Source organism: Oncorhynchus masou, chromosome 11, assembly GCF_036934945.1.
Source record: "Oncorhynchus masou masou isolate Uvic2021 chromosome 11, UVic_Omas_1.1, whole genome shotgun sequence".
Taxonomy (NCBI): Eukaryota; Metazoa; Chordata; class Actinopteri; order Salmoniformes; family Salmonidae; genus Oncorhynchus; species Oncorhynchus masou.
In genome coordinates, this window is record NC_088222.1 from 29,965,527 (window position 1) to 29,987,718 (window position 22,192).

At 45.1% G+C, this 22,192-nt stretch overlaps 2 protein-coding genes across 11 annotated transcripts in view; both read right to left on the bottom strand.

Annotated features, from left to right (window-relative positions):
- The window catches only part of LOC135548484 (cGMP-dependent 3',5'-cyclic phosphodiesterase-like), a 32,073-nt gene extending 30,459 nt beyond the window's left edge, over positions 1-1,614 (bottom strand). The window contains exon 1 of the mRNA XM_064978136.1: positions 1,544-1,614. Coding sequence (XP_064834208.1) covers positions 1,544-1,614 — 71 coding nt within the window. The remainder of the gene's footprint in view (positions 1-1,543) is intronic.
- Positions 1,298-22,057, bottom strand: LOC135548483 (arf-GAP with Rho-GAP domain, ANK repeat and PH domain-containing protein 1-like). 10 transcript variants are annotated; one of them, XM_064978127.1, is made up of 29 exons: positions 21,797-22,057; positions 21,608-21,637; positions 20,607-20,692; positions 20,322-20,456; positions 20,125-20,194; positions 19,891-20,011; positions 19,578-19,795; positions 19,365-19,471; positions 19,086-19,285; positions 18,290-18,375; positions 17,893-18,072; positions 9,130-9,304; positions 8,327-8,452; positions 7,587-7,722; positions 7,294-7,396; positions 6,995-7,190; positions 6,550-6,765; positions 6,183-6,398; positions 5,660-5,765; positions 5,289-5,436; positions 5,070-5,147; positions 4,823-4,897; positions 4,575-4,692; positions 4,290-4,403; positions 3,899-4,032; positions 3,709-3,791; positions 3,532-3,582; positions 3,340-3,403; positions 1,298-3,247 (listed from the first exon to the last, which is right to left on the bottom strand). In XM_064978127.1, the coding sequence occupies exons 1-29, from the start codon at positions 21,803-21,805 to the stop codon at positions 3,203-3,205; spliced, it is 3,426 nt and encodes a 1,141-aa protein (XP_064834199.1). In that variant the 5' UTR covers positions 21,806-22,057; the 3' UTR covers positions 1,298-3,202. The 10 variants fall into 10 exon arrangements, with proteins under 10 accessions (XP_064834199.1, XP_064834198.1, XP_064834197.1 ...); XM_064978126.1 differs by having other exon boundaries at positions 3,899-4,029; positions 20,309-20,456; XM_064978125.1 differs by having other exon boundaries at positions 20,309-20,456.
- Positions 22,058-22,192: the final 135 nt, after the last annotated feature.

The following is a 22,192-nucleotide window of genomic DNA, read 5'->3' on the forward strand; positions in this document are numbered from 1 at the left end:
GGTCGCAGTTGTAAATGAGAACTTGTTCTCAACTGTCCTACCTGGTTAAATAAAGGTGAAATTAAAAAATGACAGTCAGCCGTGTGGTTAAGGTTAGGGTTAGGGTTAAAAACCGATTGTATGACTTTGTGACTGTGCCAGCTAGTGACCACTCTGCAGAGCTGCCTCCAGTACATGAGTCATCTTAATGCCAATCTGCGTCAAATATGAGCAGGTTATGGTAATGTGTGAAGCTTAATGGGGGTAGTGATTTAAGAACTGGGGGTGAATGGAGTGCATGGTTGTTACTAGGGTGACTGAGCCTCTTCAACAGCCCTGAGTTCCTAATGTAAAGCAATTACCCACACAGCCTCACAGCTAATGACAGACAGCTGAAAAATAAAAGGATATTAGAAAGCCCTTTTATTGAGCGAGAGGCACTTAGCCCCACAAGAGCACCAATAAAACTTTATGGGAGATTGAGAGTGGTGGGGGTCTAATGTGCTGTAGCTACACACAACATGCCAGAAACCCAGTCCTAAACCCTTTGTTACATCAAAATGACGATATAAACCTGAGAGAATTATAATGGGGTGGCAGGTAACCTAGTGGTTAGAGAGTTGGGCCAGTAACCGAAAGGTTGCTGGATCGAATCCCCGAGCTGACAAGGTAAAAATCTGTCGTTCTGCCCCTGAACAAGGCAGTTAACCCACTGTTCCTAGGCCGTCATTGTAAATAAGAATTTGTTCTTAACTGGCTTGACTAGTTAAATTTAAAAATAATAATAATAATAGAATGTGGGAAAACATTGAAATTGGGAACAGCAGGTGTGTGTGATCTGGTGTGTTAACCTATGTTTTTAATGAAAGGCAGAGGTAGGCAATGGGCTGGCATGATGGTGAATGGAAACAACGTTGTGTGGATGATTCATGTTGGTGCATGTTCTCATTTACCACAGGCACTTCATTTGCTTTAATAAACAAAGTCTTGAAATGTTTTTATTTATGACAAAAATGGACTGTGATTGCCATTCAAATAGTCTAGACTCTAGATACAGCGGCAGTGTGAAGAGACTACCTACTACAGTGTTTTAGGCGAGCCATTTTTGCAAACACATCCATATCAAAGGCTACAATAAACAATTTACCATCAGAGATCTAGGGTGTAGAAATAATCTACTTCTCTACCTCTTCAGTCTTTTCTTTTATTTTGAAGGAGAAATGATCAAACACGGACAGGCCTTTTATTTCTATGCTTCTTCTACAGTAGAAGTGGATTTATTAAATCGGTAATGTTTTGCTTTGATCAACCAACCAAGTCAAAGAGGATTTTTAATGGCCACAGCATCCTGACCTCAGACATAAAAGGAACAGTGGGATAATGATTTTAAGAAACACAAAAACCATACACATTGTATTTCAAAGACAAATTCAACTTTGAATGATATACAATGATATCAACATTTCATTATCACCATCAGGTACTCAGATAATGATGTATAATCAGCATATTCTGTTGTACTTCAGACACAACCACCCCAGCGCATCAACATATATACACTTACATCTCTGCTGTTGTTGATGGCTGGAACTGCTGACTACGGCACAAGAAGGAGTTTCCACATGCCTGGCCCATCGCTGTCACCTGTCAGTCACAGTCCCAAACAGCTGGAACAGGGCCCCGTCTTCACAGCTCTAACCCCAGTCCACCCTCTCAGTACAGCGGAATGCTGTTATGGTGTCTATCTGAGCAGCAGCATCTCTGCAGCTCGTGAAGAGGAGATGGGTCGTTCCACAAAAAGAGTGGCATTTGCATCCCTTTGATATTTGAAGTAGAAATTGTGCACCAATATGTAGTGTTTATAGCTTGGTATATATGAAATGAAAGGCCTTTTAAAGATGTTCTCTCTAACTTTTGTATAATTTCAGCCAGCATTTTGGAAAGTGGTGCTCAGAGCCGAAAGTGCTCTCTGTTATTTTGTGTACCATGTCGTTCATTTCGTGTGATATGTTACACATTTTTCAATTAGCATGAAATCATATGTATTTTGCAATTTTGTGTGATATGGTACAATAATTTGTGCATTATGCAACAAATATGTTATGCTTAAGATCCCTGAGTGCATCTTTAATATAGACAACATGAAGAATTCAATCAATCAGATTTTTTGTATATGAATAAAGATTTACTAAAGTTCTAAAAGTCAGCTTTTTGACAGGTCCCTCTCTGACATCTAGGAGGATTTTAACCAACTTAACACCAACATCCCAAAAATATTTTTGTTGATGTTGTGAAGATTGCATTCAACTGCCACTCCCTGTTGTACACAACAAGCTTCCATTCCCCCTGTCACAAGGGGATTTCTGGCTTTAAAAAAAATGAAATCATCAACCCTGTTACGGTCAACTCTGTTACTTTATTTGAAACGTTATTTAAAACGTGTTTTTTTATGAAGATGAACATGTGCTCTTCACGACATAATGTTAAAATAAAATGTTTTTAAAGTTACACTTCTCAAAAGCCACCGATTTGGTGGAACGACCCAGATTTAGATAGAGAGAGAGAGAGAAACCTCTGGGGCTTCGCCCAGCCCGGCACTGGATCGATGCTGAAATCTGCAATAGCAACCGGATCGGTCTCCTTTCCCTGCCCTGGTTGCTCTAAGGGTGCTGTCTAGCTAGCCTTACAACTCAGATTCCTTTTCATGTTAAGGTTCTGTTAAAGGATGAGCTAATGAAATTAATGAAAGTAATATAAACTGCACATCTCTGTAATGCAACAAGCGGTGGTCTTGAGTAGTGACAGCGTAGAAATCCTGCTCTCCAATCATTACTGGCCACCACTGTTACCATAATGACATGAACAGAAAGCACTGTGTCTCATCTTAGATGGCTTTACGACTGCAGCTCTCCAACATGGTCATTATGTCCCCATAAAAGGGAACCGCAAAGTCAACACAGCGTTTAGATTATATTTCTCATGTGCCTCTAATATTATTGTTACTCATTTTTAGAATGGGAGTTTGTTGTTATAGTGTAGTTCTATACTGCCTCCCCTGTTATTACCATAGCTGTGGGTTAGAAATAGGTTCAACCAAATATTGACAGAGAAAATATATACTTTGAGGTTATTGATTTGATATACAGTGAAAGCGCATTTCTTTCCAGGAAAGACCTGAAAACTTGAAAACATCTCTAGTAGTAGATGGGATGGGAAAGCAGGATCAGGAATCTAGCCTGGAAGCTGCTGGCCACAGATCGCCATCATGCTATGAAAATGAATAAATACAAAAAAAAAGTGATGAGAAAAGCTAAAGTGGAAAAAAAAGCAGGACATTTTATTTCACAAAAAGATAATTACCTGGAGGCTCATAAAAGTGGCCAGCCACTCGATCAGCTCGTTCTTTGATTCACAGCACAGGTACCTGAGAAGATTGGTAGCGGGCGATGGTGAGTTAGAGGAGAGCTAGATCTTTACCATGATCCTCAGCAGAGCTTAAGTGCTCTAATTACTACTGTTTAACGACCTTCAGTTGCTACCCAAGATACTCACCATTGCTGTATGTCTCGTACTGCCTTCTCACACACTACAGTCATCCCCCAGCTAGAATACAAGATCATAGAGATCATAAGAAAGGAGAGCAAGGACATGATATGGACTCAAATGATTTGAAATGGGGGGGGGGGGTTGCTGGTTAAAGCCCCAAGTGGGACATTCAGAGATTATCACCATGACGGTGGCTGTAACTTCCTCTTGATACCACAGTAGACCTTCAGAGCGTGGATTTGACACTCCCTCTCAGGCTGAGAACTCTACAAGATGGGCAAACAAGGCTGTTGTTACACAAATACTGCATATACATTACAGGAGTCTCACACTGTCACAGAAACAACACACATCTCCTTCCATCCTTTCTTACCTTCACATCTTTGTACAGCCTTAGAGACAAGCCACTGAGCACACAGAGGCGTCTGCTGAAGGTTCCCTTACCCCTCTGACCTTTCTCTTCACAGAACTTGATCAGGCCGTTTTGGGAGACATCTACCCTGCCTGCTGTGAAAGGGTACATCCAACTCTCATTTACTTTGTACACATTTTCTACCATATCATTAACACATCTCCTTCCCCCTTTTCATTGGACTTTCTCTTCAGTTATCAATGCTTTTTCATTTTTTTACAGAATATATGCAATTGTGTAAGTATATTTATGGTATGTACTGGTCATCAAAACTCTATGTCATAAAGTTGAACTTTGTCGTCAATCCAAAACTGACTATGTAGTCATTCACAACTCATTCAAAATACTGTACCTATGTAAGTAAGAATGGCCTCCATGAAGCAGTTCTTCTTGACCACCAGATGACAGTCTTTACCCAGAGAGAAATAGATAGTCAGCGCTCGCTCCTGATAGTGCAATGGACGCTCTGTTGTGGGAACCAGGGAAGACACCATGTATTTTACCACTAGTTTACAATTGAGCACCAGCTTTCATTATAACAATATAAGATATTTCACACATTACCAACAGCTGTCCAACTCCTCAAGCATTTAAGAAGAGACTTTGCAACTATAACTGAGGTGTTCTAAACCATTACCTATCTCCTGGTTGTTGTCGACCAGGAAGCAGCTCCAGTAGTCCCCCTGCTGTGGAGGGATGTTCCTGCGTCTCAGGACCTTACATACCAGCTCTTCAGCACTCACTTCCTGGGAGATCTGAGAGAGGGGAGCAGGCAGGGGAGCTTATGACTATCTGGGCACAAAAAAATTGCAGAAGAACACCCTGTACTGTAGCCTATGGATTCTAGAGTCAAAGGTGAAAGGTGAGAGTGCACGTGAAGCTGACCTGAACCAGCAGCTCAGAGCCCTCCTCCTTCCTCTCCAGGTAAACCCCGCAGATGGTGAGAAGTGAGGGGCTTCCCTACAGAACAGTATGAAGAGAGAGACGCAGCAGGCCAACAGCCATCCTTAGTCCAGCAAATAGTAAGAGATAGTATAGGTCAAGGAAGTCAGGACTTAATCATTTCAGTTGGGTGGTGAACAGCTGCTGCAAGGGTTCTGAAAATGTCATCATGCCATGGGTGTGTGCTCACCTCCTCTGTGTGTTCCTTCTGTGCTTTGATGACATGCGAGATCATGTCCAGCTGTCTCTGAAACTGCTCTGCATCCACCTGCCACACAGACAGACAAATGTATTCCATCCATCCATCTGATCAGGCCAATTCATTTGTCTTCTTGTGACAACACAGTACATTTCTCTCTCTTTGTCTTCTATAAATCAGTGGTCATCAGTGTGAGACAGACACACTCACATTGAAGATGTCCTGGTAGTTCTGGATGAGATCCTCTACCACCTGTCCTGCGCTGTTATCAGTGCCGTCCATCTGGAAGAGCGTGGGACCAAACACAATGGCCAGGTTGTGCATGTTCATCTGATTCTCATCTGCAAAGCACTGGACGCTTTGGGAACAAAATAGCCAGATTTGTACAACAGCAATGCATGTCTTGAACTTTCAAAGACAAATGAGTCAATTCCTTATATAGAAACTGTATAGAAACTTTTTATTCTACTTATATGTGAATAAAGGACAAATGTCCTGTGGGAAAGAGGTCCATTTTTCCAGAATGGAGGTAAAGAAATAAAAAGGGGAGGACAGACAGAGAGGTAGAGATTGAGGCTCACCAGTAGAGGTGGTTGATGACAGCCCCCAGAGTGGCTCTGTTGACTCGGGGGAGGCTGTGGAGGAGGGCCTGGTACTGGGACACTCTCTCACTCATCTCACTGACAGCTGGTGGACATAGAAGAAGAACACCTACATATTACAGCACAGCACACAACTCCCTATCATGGGGCTACCACTGAATATGTTTACATGCACACACATAATTCTACATTAAACCGATTATGGCAGAAGGCCGAGTATGAAATTTGTCATGTAAACACCTTACTCTGCTTATCTTAATCTTTCATTTCATTTCATCTTTCATTTTAATTGACGATTTTCTGCATTTATCAAAAGTCCCATCAGAAGCCAGATTTCAGATGTGAACAGGAACGTTTTAAACAAACTATTATATTAACCTGACTTTCCACAATAATAACAACATTATTGTGTGCATGTAACCGTGCTCAATGATACGACTACCAAGACAAGCAGTGAAAAGCAGTGGTGTGGTCACCAGTATTAGAATGAGGGTAGACTCACTAGTGGTGTGGAGCCATGGCAGAGAGGCCTGATGGCCATTGAAAACCCCCTCTCCCACTTCCCTGAGGAACCTCTTCAGGACGTTTGCCACGTCATCCACCTGGCGCTCCCCTTCATTCAGACGGACCTGCCGGGCGTCGTGGCGGAGAAAGAACAGCAGGGCGGCGATCTTGGAGTTCACACCACACCTCCGATAGATGCCCTCTGACTTCAAACCTGGAAAGGAAATCTCCCATAAAGAAACACATCAACACTGAACCATTAACACAGACATACAAATACACTGATAATGAAATGAGTGAAGCTAGTAAGAGCTTATCTTTTGTTAGGTATCTGTCCCGACCGATGCCATGCTAGGCCCACCCACCATGCTGTGTGACGTAGCTCATGCAGCGGTCCACGATGACAGGGACGTCTGTGTCAGTGAGCTGCTGCTGGTCCAGGGGGCCATCTCCTCTCCCTGAGCCCTGTTGGAGCCCACTCAGCCAGCCCTGGAAGTCAGGCCTCCTGTCCCCCTCCAAACGCAGGCTCCTGCCTCCGTCCACCAGCACCACAGCACCAGCACCAGCCTCCTGCTCCATGGCTAAAACAGGGACACAAAACAACACAGTGTCATGACTCACACAATCAAACACTATCTACATCAGCATGTACATCAACGTAGTAGCTGTTTTATTCTGTTGCAACCTAAAAATATAGCACTTTTACATCATTAGTACAACAACACACACTAAAAACTTAAACTTCACGAAACTTCTCCCTCCACAGCACAACCTAATACCTCCACTGTGGCAGTTTTAGGAGTGACTCACAGAGCTCCTTTATTTTGCGCAGGTCGATGTTCTCCACTCGATCTGCTCCGTGGAGGAGTAGGAGCAGTCTGGAGCCCCCCAGGGAGAACCAGCCCAGGAGGGGGCTATGGTGGCTCTGGCCCTCAGTGTAGCTCAACCGACCCACCCTCGCAAAGGGCCAGCACACCAGGTCCTCTGCTGCAGAGGGGACCAGCGCCTGACATGCAATAAGATAAGGCAGTGCTATATACACTAGCAAAACTACTAATTACCAGTCTATCATGATACTCAATGAAATCTAGTTTTAAAGAGGTGGTTACCTTGGCGATGGCCTTGATCCACCCTTTCACTTCGTCAGAGGAGTCTTCTCCAAATAGATAGACTCTCCCAGAGTCATGGTACAGCTCAAAGGAATGGGCATAACTGAGCCAGGAAAGGTACAGTGTGGTAAGAAATATATATCAACATTTTACTAAAGCCTACACTGATAGGGTTTTATAAATTCCCAATAATGCCTAAATGGTATAAATAACGGCATTTGCTACATCCTGGAAAAGTACATGTGATCTGCTCATGTCATTACTGATGGGAGTGAATGTGTTGCCTGTCTTACCCATGTTTCCCTGGGGGATTGACCAACAGACACAGGACATCACTCATCTTCATCCCGCCGCTCTGACTGGAGCTCTTCTCACTCTCATAGTAGCTGAAGTTACCTTGGTTCAGAGAGCACCATCGACGGCTAAAATCTAGAGAAAATATATCAATTTAGCTGATGGTAAATGTATTGGCATTAATAACACTTTCCTAAGAGGACTGTCCAAGTTGGTCATTATTTTACCTGACCAATAGACATTCTGATCTAAACAGGGTTGGGGAGTAACTGGAATCTGTTTACAAAAAAACTGTAGCTGTAATCAGTTATATAACCAGCAAAAATATTGTATTCAGATTACAGATACTTTTGAAAAACTAGATGATTACTTCTTGGATTACTTTAAAATTCAGAATGGATGTTTAATAAATAAAATTATGACACCTTTCTATTTTCTCAATGAAAAAGGCAGAAGTTTAAGTTTGTTCCACTAATAGTCAGACCACTATTATGACACACCAAAAGCGTTTGATTGATCCTTTGTGTCTTCTTCTAATGCCTCTTAAGGGAAAAGTAATCAGATTACGTTACTGAGTTTGGGTAACCCAAAAGTGATGTTACTGATTACAATATTGTACCGATAACTAGTAACTGGAACAGATTACATTTAGAAAGTAACCTACCCAACCCTGGATTTAAAGCATATCCAAACAAATCTCAGAGATTCGAGTTTATACATAGTGCCATGAATCACCCACCTCCTTTTGCTTTGCACTCTGTTACTGGCCGTATTGAAGAAGCGGTCTTGAAGAGATAACCAGTGTGTGAGACGGGGAGAGCAGCCTCTAGGAGTGTGTGATTTCCAGCCCTAGACCCTGGCAGATCTAGAGAGGAAATAAATAGAACTACTGATGGCTCCTATATTGAACAAAACACAGTACAAGTTGAATGTAAAGTTGGAGACGAGGGTTCCCTTTCATATATTTTATTGGAGTTTTCCTTTCTTTAAGTGCAAGACAACACAAAACATGCCACCTGGTGGCAGAAAAGCCACACAGCATCCATAAACAACAAATTCATACAATAGGAGTCAAAGCAACACCCACAAACAATTGACAACAAAAGCATGGAGCAATAATAATGATAGAGTTGATTCAGGACCTTTACGACACCAGCTATGTTGTGGTCAAGAGCTTCGGTTGCGAAAACTAAATAAAATCAATCCAATTTATTTATAAATCAAATGTATTTACAAAGCCCTTCATACATCAGCTGATGTCACAAAGTGCTGTACAGAAACCAGCCTAAAACCCCAAACAGCAAGCAATGCAGGTGTAGAAGCACGGTGGCGAGGAAAAACTCCCCAGAAAGGCCAGAACCAAGGAAGAAACCAAGAGAGGAAGCAGGCTATGAGGTGTGGCCAGTCCTCTTCTGTCTGTGCCGGGTGGAGATTATAACATAACCAAGATGAGGGGTGGCCAAAAATAGGTGCATTGTTCCAGAGCTGTAAATGCACTCAGAAAAAATATATATAAATGGAGCAGAGAGATGAGACTCCTACCTGTGTTGTGGTTGTGAGTTAAGAACTCCACCTGTAATATCTGTCCATAGTGTTGGGCCACGGACACAGGGCTGGGCAGCTCTGGATCACCTGTATAACAGTTCACATCTGCTCCACAGAACACCAGAGACAGAGTCTCCAATACATCATCCGTCTGAACGGTACTGCACAGAGCCTGAGAGGTAGGCAAGGAGGAGGGAGAGAATCAGAGAGCAGCAAACACGTCTGAACTGAGAGTATGGGATGGAGAGAGAGAGAAATATATACAGTTGAAGTCGGAAGTTTACATACACTTAGGTTAGAGTAATTAAAACTCTTTTTTCAACCACTTCATACATTTCTTGTCTACAAACTATAGTTTTGGGAAGTTGGTTAGGACATCTACTTTGTTCATGCCACAAGTAATTGTTTACAGACAGATTGTTTCACTTATATTTCACTGTATCACAAATCCAGTGGGTCAGAAGTTTACATACACTAAGTTGACTGTGCCTTTTAAACAGCTTGGAAAATTCACGAAAATGATGGCATGGCTTTAGAAGCTTGTGATAGGTTAATTGACAATTTGAGTCAATTGGGGGTGTACCTGTGAATGTATTTCAAGGCCTACCTTCAAACTCAGTGTCTCTTTGCTTGACATCATGGGAAAATCAAAATAAACCATTCAAGACCTCAGCAAAAAAAATGTAGACCTCCACAAGTCTGCTTCATCCTTGGGAGCAATTTCCAAACGCCTGAAGGTAGTATAAACACCATGGGACCACGCAGCCATCATACCGCTCAGGAAGGAGACGCGTTCTGTCTCCTAGAGATGAACGTACTTTGGTGAGAAAAGTGCAAATCAATCCCAGAACAACAGCATTGGACCTTGTGAAGATGCTGGAGGAAACAGGTACAAAAGTATCTATATCCACAGTAAAAGGAGTCTTATATCGACATAACCTGAAAGGCCGCTCAGCAAGGAAGAAGCCACTGCTCCAAAACAGCCAGACTACGGTTTGCAACTGCACGTGGGAACAAAGATCGTACTTTTTGGAGAAATGTCCTCTGGTCTGATGAAACAAAAATAGAACTGTTTGGCCATAATGAACATCGTTATGTTTGGAGGAAAAAGGGAGAGGCTTGCAAGCCGAAGAACACCATCCCAACCGTGAAGCACGGGGGTGGCAGCATCATGTTGTGGGGGTGCTTCGCTCCAGGAGGGACTGGTGCACTTCACAAAATAGATGGATTCATGAGGGAGGAAAATTATGTGGATATATTGAAGCAACATCTCAAGACAGTCAGGAAGTTAAAGCTTGGTAGCAAATGGGTCTTCCAAATTAACAATAACCCCAAGCATACTTCCAAAGTTGTGGCAAAATGGCTTAAGGACAACAAAGTCAAGGTATTGGAGTGGCCATCACAAAGCCCTGATCTCAATCTCATAGACAAATTGTGGGCAGAACTAAAAAAGCTTGTGCGAGCAAGGAGGCCTATAAACCTGACTCAGTTACACCAGCTCTGTCGAGAGGAATGGGCCAAAATTCACCCAACTTATTGTGGGAAGCGTGTGGAAGGCTACCCAAAATGTTTGACCCAAGTTAAACAATTTAAAGGCAATGCTACCAAATACTAATTGCGTGTATATAAACTTCGGACCCACTGGGAATGTGATGAAAGAAATCAAAATCAAATTTATTTATATAGCCCTTCGTGCATCAGCTGATATCTCAAAGTGCTGTACAGAAACCCAGCCTAAAACCCCAAACAGCAAGCAATGCAGAAGCACGGTGGCTAGGAAAAACTCCCTAGAAAGGCCAAAACCTAAGAAGAAACCTAGAGAGGAACCAGGCTATGTGGGGTGGCCAGTTCTCTTCTGGCTGTGCCGGGTGGAGATTATAACAGAACATGGCCAAGATGTTTAAAATGTTCATAAATGACCAGCATGGTCAAATAATAATAAATCACAGGCAGAACAGTTGAAACTGGAGCAGCAGCACGGCCAGGTGGACTGGGGACAGCAAGGAGTCATCATGTCGGGTAGTCCTGACATGGACTAAATAAAAGCTGAAATATATTATTTTGACATTTCACATTCTTAATGTAAGGTAGTGGTCAGAGACCTGGCCGGGTGGTGCCAGAATAACAACCGATCCCTCAACGTAACCAAGACTAAGGAGATGATTGTGGACTCTCATCAACGGGGCTGTAGTGGAGCAGGTTGAGAGCCAAGTTCCTTGGTGTCCACATCAAACACACACTAAAAGGTTCCAAACACACCACGTGTCAGGGTTTACCAGAATTGGACCCAGAAGCAGACCAGGACAAGGAGAGTAGGAAGAAGGTGAGTATTTATTTACAAGTGAATGGGTAGATATATCCAGGTGGCGTAGCGGGCAGCGGTGGTGAGTTGATGGGAGTAAATAGGTGGATCCAATGGGGTAGCGGAATTCTCCGACGACCAGGCGGGAATGGGGTAAATGATCCGGGTGAGTAACTGAAGACAGAACAAACGGAGGTAAGTTTAAAGGCAAGCAATAAGTAAAAAACAACAAAACAAATTCTATCCAACTTGAGGCTGATACTATGGCACAACATACTGTTCATGGCTAACGATCCGGCAGGGAATGGATGTCAGGTCCGGGCTTATGAAGAGGAGAGATGATGATCAGGACCAGGTGTGCAGATAGGATACAGGTGCGGGTAATCAGAACTCCCAACTGGCTACATTGCCCGGCAACCAGACAGGGTGCGTTCCAGGATGCCGGAAAAAACACTCCAGGACAGAACACAGGAAAAAAACAGACTCAGGAAACGGGATTCATGACAGTACCCCCCCCCCTCCGACGAACGCCACCGGGCGGACTACCCGGAGCGCCAGGGTGGAGGCGGTAAAAGTCACGAAGCAGGTCATCAAGGATCTGACGCCGAGGAATCCAACTCCTCTCCTCAGGACCATATCCTTCCCAATCCACTAAATACTGGAACCCTCGACCCCACCGTCTGGAGTCCATGATGCGGCGCACCGTGTAGACAGGACCACCTCCGATCATCCGAGGAGGAGGAGGACGAGGAGGAGGGGGCAACAGAGGACTGAGGAGAACCGGCTTGAGGCAGGAGACATGAAAGGTGGGATGTACTCTTAATGTAGCAGGCAACTTAAGTCGGACCACAACAGGATTAATGATCCTCTCCACTACAAACGGACCAATGAACTTCGGTGACAGTTTCCTCAACTCAGTCCGTAGAGGAAGATCCCGTGTAGCCAACCAAACCTTATCTCCGATGGTATAAGCGGGAGCAGGAATACGGCGACGATTCGCCTGGATCTGATACCGGTCAGAAACTCTAAGGAGGACCTTCCTGGCCCGATGCCAGGTCCGGTGGCAACGACGAATGTGGGCCTGGACAGAAGGAACCGAAAGATCCCTCTCCTGAGAAGGAAACAAGGGAGGTTGGTATCCGTACAGGCATTGGAAGGGGGACATCCCAGTTGCAGATGAAGGAAGGGTATTATGGGCATACTCGACCCAGGGTAATTGAGATGACCAAGAGGTGGGATTAGAGGAGACAAGACAACGCAGCGTGGACTCCATCTTCTGGTTGGCTCTCTCCGCCTGACCATTAGATTGTGGGTGAAATCCAGAAGTGAGACTGACTGTAGCTCCAATGGCCAAACAGAAGGATCTCCAGACAGCAGAGGTAAACTGAGGACCATGGTCAGAAACAATGTCACTGGGCAATCCGTGGACCCTGAAAACCTCCCTAACCAGGATCTCGGACGTCTCCGTGGCAGATGGAAGCTTGGAGAGAGGGACAAAATGAGCAAACTTGCTGAATCTGTCCACAATGGTCAGAATGACCGTGTTCCCAACAGAAGGGGACAATCCCGTGACAAAATCCTGGGCCAGATGCGACCAAGGTCGCCGAGGAATAGGTAGGGGGTGAAGAAGCCCAGAGCTGGGCCGATTGGTACTTTTGTTCTGAGCACAAACAGGACATGCGGCAACAAACCGCCGGGTATCTTCTCCCATGGCAGGCCACCAAAATCGTCTGCGCAGTAGGGCCATAGTCCGAGCAACGCCAGGGTGACAAGCTATCTTGCTGGCGTGGGACCACTGAAGAACAGCAGAACGGACCGACTCAGGCACGAACAACCGACCGGGCGGACCGTTACCGGGGCCGGGCTGCGTCCGAAGGGCCGCCATCACCTCCTCCTCAATCCTCCATGTAACGGCTCCCACGACAAGGTTCTGGGGAAGAATAGTCTCAGTCTTGGCCCCACTCTCATCCGTCTTGGAGAACATCCGGGACAAGGCGTCCACTTTGCCGTTCTTCGACCCAGGTCGGAACGTCAGGGAAAAATTGAAGCGTCCAAAAAACAAAGCCCGCCTGGCCTGACGGGAGTTGAGACGTTTAGCCGATTGCACGTAAGCCAGATTCTTGTGGTCAGTCCAGACCACAAACGGTTGCTCCGCTCCCTCCAACCAGTGACGCCACTCCTCCAAGGCAAGCTTCACAGCGAGAAGCTCCCGGTTACCCACATCGTAGTTTCTCTCAGCTGGTGAAAGACGACAAGAGTAGAAGGCGCAGGGATGGAGTTTACCGTCAATGGAGCTACGCTGGGACAGGATGGCGCCCACCCCCACATCAGACGCGTCCACCTCAACAACAAACTGACGGGAAGTGTCAGGTTGAGAGAGAATCGGCGCGTTGGTGAATCGGCTCTTCAAGTTCAGAAATGCTCGGTCTGCCTCAGGAGTCCAACAGAAAATTCTGGTGCAAGACGTCAGAGCAGTTAAAGGGGCGGCCACCCGGCTGTAATCACGGATAAACCTCCGATAGAAGTTCGCAAATCCCAGGAATCTCTGGAGCTGCAATCTCGTACCGGGCCGGGCCCAATCCCAAACCGCCCGAACCTTCTCTTGGTCCATCTTGATCTCACCCCTGGAGATGATGTACCCGAGGAAGGATGTAGTGTGGGCTTGAAAATCACACTTCTCTGCATTCACAAACAGACGGTTCTCCAATAACTGCTGCAGGACCTGCTTAACATGCTGGATGTGGCTGGAAAGCTCCTTGGAGAAAATCAGGATGCCATGCAGGTAAACGAACACAAACCGACCGATCATATCCCTTAACACGTCATTCACCAAACTTTGGAACACTGCTGGAGCGTTGGAAAGTCCAAACGGCATCACCTGGTACTCGAAATGTCCCATAGGTGTATTGAATCCAGTCAACCACTCGTCCCCCTCTTTGATCCGAACCAGATGATACGCATTGCGTAGATCAAGCTTCGTAAACACAGTAGCACCCTGTAAAGAATCGAAAGCGGAGCTCATCAAGGGCAAGGGGTACTTGTTCTTGACCGTAATATCATTCAACCCCCGATAATCAATACACGGTCGAAGAGAGCCATCCTTCTTACTCACAAAAAAAAATCCAGCTCCCAGGGGTGATGACGAGGGACGAATGAGACCTGCAGCAAGAGACTCCTTTATGTAGGTCTCCAGGGCTTCCCGCTCAGGTCGAGAAATACTGTATAACCGTCCCTTGGGAAAGGCAGCTCTAGGGAACAGCTTAATTGTACAATCATAAGGCCGGTGGGGAGGAAGTGACTGAGCTTTCTGCTTATTGAACACCTCACCCAACTCGTGATATGTTTCAGGAACCAGGGACAAATCAGGAGGAGCAGACTCACTGACCCGACTGGGGACAGCATGAGAACAGGCAGTCCTGAGGCAGTTAGCATGGCACTCAATGCTCCAACTAGTTATCTTACCAGTCACCCAATCGAACGAAGGATTGTGTTCTCTTAGCCAGGTGTATCCAAGAACCAGAGGAACATGGGGGGAAGGCAAAATGAAAAAAGAAATAACCTCTGAATGATTCCCCGACAACAACATCTTAACCGGTTCAGTCTTCATAGTGATCCGTGCCAGACTACTGCCGTTCAGAGTGGTTGCTTCATTGGCTTCCGGTAATTGCTCCTTGGAAAGCCCCAGCTGTTCCACTAAGTCGGCATCAATGAAGCTGTCATCGGCACCTGAATCGATGAAAGCGTTAATCGCTAAACTCTGATTCTTACTTATGAGGGTAGCAGGAAAACAAGGTCTGACAGGGCTCTTGAGAGGTTGAATCTGGCTCGCTAACAAACCTCCCAAACTTAACGAGCCGAGCAGTTTAACGGGCGCTGAGGACAAACGGAGATGTAATGTCCCGAGCTACCACAGTAGAGGCAGCTGTTGGTCTCACGTCTACGTTGGCGCTCGTCCTTAGTTACCCCGTGCCGCGCCACTTGCATAGGTTCAGGATCTGGCGGCAGGACTCCTCCACTAATCCCGTGTGAGGGAAAATGATCAACCCGTTCTGGTCCACTTCCTGACCCGAATGGTAACCGAGTCTCAGATTGATTAGATGGACCCCACTGCTTCTCCCTCCTCTCTCGGACTCTATTATCTACCCGAATAGCTAAGGTGACCAAACTATCTAGGTCACTAGGCTCTGGATAGGAGATCAGCTCGTCCTTGAGTTGCTCCGACAACCCCTGGTAAAAAAACGCTTGTAGTGATTCCTCATTCCAACCACTCTCCACAGCCAATGTCCTGAATTCTATCACAAAGTCTGCCACACTGCGAGCTCCTTGGCGAAGAGAGAACAAACGTTAAGCTGCGTCCTTACCTCGGACTGGATGGTCAAAAAGCTTTCTCATCTCAGCCGTGAAACCCTGGTATGACGTCATGCATGTGTCCCGTCGTTCCCAAACAGCTGAAGCCCATTCCGGAGCTCTACCATGCAGCAGCTCAATAACAAAAGCTATCCTAGCCTTATCTGTGGCGTAATAGTAGGGCTGCAGATCAAAAACTAACCCACACTGTAAAAGAAATGAACGGCATCCTCCCAGATCTCCCTTGTACTTCTCCGGTGTCGGGCTCACGGAAGGAACCCGCTCCCGAATCGGCAGGTGATATGGGTGAAACAGGTGGTGGATAATCCGCCGGCAACCTGAGCTGATCCTGGATACTCGTTAATCTATCCAATATGTTCCGGATTGAACCCGCTATCTCATGTAGCGCCGTGTTGTGTTGTCCCAACATCTTCTCCTGCTGGGTAATTGTATGGCAAACGGAGTCCAGGTCCGCTGGGTTCATCACTGGCCGGATCGTTCTGTCAGGGTTTACCAGAATTGGACCCAGAAGCAGACCAGGACAAGGAGAGTAGGAAGAAGGTGAGTATTTATTTACAAGTGAATGTGAATGGGTAGATATATCCAGGTGGCGTAGCGGGCAGCGGTGGTGAGTTGATGGGAGTAAATAGGTGGATCCAATGGGGTAGCGGAATTCTCCGACGACCAGGTGGGAATGGGGTAAATGATCCGGGTGAGTAACTGAAGACAGAACAAACGGAGGTAAGTTTAAGGCAAGCAATAAGTAAAAAACAACAAAACAAATAAAGTAAAAAACAACAAAACAAATTCTATCCAACTTGAGGCTGATACTATGGCACAACATACTGTTCATGGCTAACGATCCGGCAGGGAATGGATGTCAGGTCCGGGCTTATGAAGAGGAGAGATGATGATCAGGACCAGGTGTGCAGATAGCTGATGGGATACAGGTGCGGGTAATTAGAACTCCCAACTGGCTACATTGCCCGGCAACCAGACAGGGTGCGTTCCAGGACGCCAGAAAAAACACTCCAGGACAGAACACAGGCAAAAAACAGACTCAGGAAACGGGATTCGTGACACCACGACAGTCGTGAACAGGGCACAACAAAGCCTTTTCCCCCTCAGGAAACAAAACTTATTTGGCATGGGTCCTGAGATCCTCAAAAGGTTCTACAGCTGCAATAGAGAGCATCCTGACTGGTTGCATCACTGCCTGGCACAGCAATTGCTCGGCCTCCGACCGCAAGGCACTACAGAGGGTAGTGCGAACGGCCCAGTACATCATTGGGGCTAAGCTGACTGCCATCCAGGACCTCTACACCAGGCAGTGTCAGAGGAAGACCCTAAAAATTGTCAAAGACCCCAGCCACAGACTGTTCTCTCTACTACCCCATGGCAAACGGTACCGGAGTGCCAAGTCTAGGACAAAAATGCTTCTCAACAGTTTTTACCCCCAAGCCATAAGACTGTGCCCTCCCAACCCCTCATTTACGCTGCTGCTACTCTCTGTTTATCATATATGCATAGTCAGTTTAACTATACATTCATATACATACAACCTCAATTGGCCCAACCAACCAGTGCTCCCGCACATTGGCTAACCAGGCTATCTGCATTGTGTCCCACCACCCGCCACCCACCAACCTCTCTTTACGCTACTGCTACTCTCTGTTCACCATATATGCATGGTAACTTTAACCATATCTACATGTACATACTACCTCAATCAGCCTGACTAACCGGTGTCTGTATGTAGTCTCGCTACTTTTATAGCCTTGCTACTGTATATAGCCTGTCTTTTTACTGTTGTTTATTTCTTTACTTACCTATTGTTCACCTAACACCTTTTTTGCACTATTGGTTAGAGCCTGTAAGTAAGCATTTCACTGTAAGGTCTACACCTGTTGTATTCGGCGCACGTGACAAATAAACTTTGATTTGATTTGATCCTAACTGACCTAAAACAGGGAATCTTTACTAGGATTAAATGTCAGGAATTGTGAAAAAGTTTAAATGTATTTGACTAAGTTGTACGTAAACTTCCGACTTCAACTGTATATGGGGAGCGGGGTAGAAAAGTGATATTTGACAGTATGCGTGTGTCTCACTTTGTTGAGGGCCTCCTGTTGGCCAAACAGAGCATGGTAGCGGCGATATTTCCCCTGACAGTACTTAGCAGAGACAAAGCGCTGGCGCTTCTCACTATCACTTGATGGTTGGAGCGCCTCGCTTGGTGGCGTGTTAGCTGCCCAGAACAGGTTTACCCTGTTGTTACCTAACAGGAACACCTGGTGAATAGGGAGTGGCATTAGAACCTTGATCTGAAAGATGGATCCCTTTATTGACAGGGTGAGCTATGAGAGAGTTCTTCTTTTCAAAGGAAAACATGTAAATTAATGCAAATATACAAAAAGAGGAACCATAGTGTGAGGAACATAAACAGAGGAAGACCACATATGGGTGGGGAGGATGAGGTTCCTAATAGAATACTCATTAGAAACCTACCTGAATAAGGTTATCAGTCCACACCTTTTCATCCATTCTCAGACTGCGAACTTTGGACACACTCTGGCCCAGACCCCTGTGCACGCCTAAACCACAGAGAGATGTCAGAATTTGATGTCAATGTCCTCTCCCAGGCACTGTTATCTAATGGAAATGTATGTGCACTGTACCAATGTGGTACAACTTATTGACCTGAAATATTTGTTTATCAAATTCTATTTTATTTGTCACATGGGCTGAATAGAACGTTTGCAGACTTCACTGTGATAGGCTTGCTTACGATCTCTTCTCAACGATGCAGTTTAAAAAAAACATTGTAACACAAGAGGAATAAAATGCACAAGGATGGAGGTATATACAGGGAGTACCAGCACCAGATAAATGTGCAGAAGTAAGGTATTTGAGGTAGATATGTACCTGAAGGCAGGGTAAAGGGACTAAACATCAGGATAGATAATAATAAGAGTAAAATAGAGAACAGAGTAGCAGCAGGATATAATTAGCGTAGACGTGTGTGTGTGTGTGTGTGTGTGTGTGTGTGTGTGTGTGTGTGTGTGTGTGTGTGTGTGTGTGTGTGTGTGTGTGTGTGTGTGTGTGTGTGTGTGTGTGTGTGTGTGTGTGTGTGTGTGTGCGTGCGTGAATGTAGTGTATGTGGATGTGTGTGTGTTTTTGTGTGAGAGTGTCAGTGTAGTGTGTGTGACTGAGTGTGTAATCTGATCACTATAGAAACTGATCAATGCTCTTGACCATTCACTCTCTGAGTTTGGACTGCCATCTAGGCAAGGTTCTTCTGTACCTGCACAGCACTTGCAAAGGACCACACAGAGGTTGACAGAGGCCCAGTCTGGATGGGGGGCGCCACAGTCTGCACAGCGCTGGTTGGCCTCCACAGCCCAGATCTTCTGGGCCACCACATCGCTGGACAGAGAGCGACTGACACAGTCCTGTAGGGCCTCCACCCACTGATCCCTCTGCTGCGCCGACTCGGCCAGGAAACTAACCAAACAGAACAGGGGTCACAGAGGGTTCACTGAGGGATGACATTAAAGGGTCATAGGTCAGAGGTCAGTCTCACCTGAATGTTCTGTAGAAGGTGGTGAGGTTGAAGGACCGTTTGTCTGTGCTCTTCACAGTACCCACATTCATCTCAATGTAGGTGATGCCAACACCCTGGCTGTGCTCCTGATGACAGAGAACATCACAGGTTTTTAAGGATAACTGACTCCAAAGGACTTTCATGAACATTTTATTTTATTTATTTCAGGACAAATGCACCATGGATACACACCTCAGCGTTCCCGTAGAGGAAGACCCTGTCAGCACAGATGACTACATAGACCTTGGAGCGCAGTCCATTCATCTCCAGGTATCCTTGTTTACTAATGAGAGAGACTCCACTATCACGCTGTCCACTAGTAAAACTGAAGTTCATAAGGGACATCTCCATGCTGCTACGACGCTGCTGAATAGTTTCTTTCAGTACTGACACCCATTCCTCCCTGACAGCTGAAAACACACACACACACACACACATAGATTGCACACACAAAGTATTCATATTTCCTCATTGTGATCATTGTTATTTTAGGCTGAACACCTACTGTTGTTTTCAGCACGGAACAAGAAAGTCCTGTTCCTTGTCACCACCTCAAACTTCTGCTCTCCAACGTTAAGCACTTCAGTGACAAACAGTATGGCTATGATCCGCTTTGAGTAGACCTCCTGAGGAATAAGGAGAGAAGGAGTGAGAAGGGGAGGGTCTAATAAGTAAGGTATTTCACAGTATACACTCTGATCTGTGACACTATGTGTGGGTCTATGGAAGACGTCTGAACCTTCTCATTTTGAAAGTATCGCAGGTACTGTGCATCCAACATCACCCAACGCTTCTGGAAAATAAGGCTTCTGCAGATAAAACAGAGATTACTTACACTCTAATGCATGCACACACACACATGCATGAACAAACACACAAATGCATGCATGTGCATGCATGCACGCACGCACACACGCACACACCTCTTTCTCTTACCCCTGAGGTGGGGTCTTGTCCAGCCAGCCCATCTTGATAACAGGAGTGTGGTGAAGATCAGAGTCTCCGAGGTCGTATGATCGCGACAGTGTGCAGGCAAGATAGATACTGTCTTCATCAACCGATGATGTTCTCCTGAGAACAGAGATACACACAAAAGTAGCAAGGACATCACCTTATCTCACCACGTTTTCTCCAGTTTCTAGTCAAGTATAATATAACCAAAACATGCAATCGAAGGAATCACACACAACCCACATGCGAAACAGTTCAAAAGAGACACACCTGGTTGCTTCAATGTCTTCACACTCAACCTCCTCCATACAAAACTGACTGCGGAAGCAGTTCTGCATCGCTCGCAATGAATCCTCCTATGGTCCAGAATACAAAATGCTAACAATGAATCCTCCTATGGTCCAGAATACAAAATGCTAACAATGAATCCTCCAATGGTCCAGAATACAAAATGCTAACAATGAATCCTCCTATGGTCCAGAATACAAAATGCTAACAATGAATCCTCCTATGGTCCAGAATACAAAATGCTAACAATGAATCCTCCTATGGTCCAGAATACAAAATGCTAACAATGAATCCTCCTATGGTCCAGAATACAAAATGCTAACAATGAATCCTCCTATGGTCCAGAATACAAAATGCTAACAATGAATCCTCCTATGGTCCAGAATACAAAATGCTAACAATGAATCCTCCAATGGTCCAGAATACAAAATGCTAACAATGAATCCTCCTATGGTCCAGAATACAAAATGCTAACAATGAATCCTCCTATGGTCCAGAATACAAAATGCTAACAATGAATCCTCCTATGGTCCAGAATACAAAAGGCTAACAGTGAATCCTCCTATGGTCCAGAATACAAAATGCTAACAATGAATCCTCCTATGGTCCAGAATACAAAATGCTAACAATGAATCCTCCTATGGTCCAGAATACAAAATGCTAACAATGAATCCTCCTATGGTCTAGAATACAAAATGCTAACAATGAATCATCCTATGGTCCAGATTACAAAATGCTAACAATGAATCCTCCTATGGTCCAGAATACAAAATGCTAACAATGAATCCTCCTATGGTCCAGAATACAAAATGCTAACAATGTATCAACATGTCATCTTTTATACTTCAATGACTGTGTACAAAAATAACTGTGGCATGTGTACGATCACTAACATAAACACCCATCAGTCAGTCACTCTAAACATCCCACAAAAATAAGAGACAAATGTAGTACCTAAACATCCACACAGATGCATAACGTACCTGGTCTGCCATGACATCTGAGACGAATAACTGAAGCCAAAGGATTACAGTAAATAAATAGTTTCTCGGTTATGTCTGGAAATGTACAGCTGCGTCACATTCCAATGAAAAACCACACCATCCAACAGAGAGTCAGACCTCACGACTGATGGTAAGGAAGTAAATTAATACAGTAACTTCATACAGTACCTCATTCATGTTTTCTCAGAGTCTGAGATTAGTTCACATTGGTAAACTGACAGGGTTCGAGTAAGAAATGGGCACTGTCATCTGGCAACCTGCTTGGGATTGCGAGCCCCATCCGTCTGACAATGTTCCTCTTATCACAGCAGGTATATACAGGATGTGGGCTTAGTAAACTGCTGTCAGAGAGACTGATGTTCCTCATGAAACTGCAATCACCCTGAACAAACAGCCTCTGTCTGACATTTACAGCAGCGTCTCTAATGGCACAAGGCCACAGGCATATGAGTAAGGTATGAGATAGTGAGAGAGTGAGGGAGAGAGAGAGAGAGAGAGAGAGAGAGAGAGAGAGAGAGAGAGAGAGAGAAATCATTGCCCAATAGAGTGAACAAGGTCCCACGA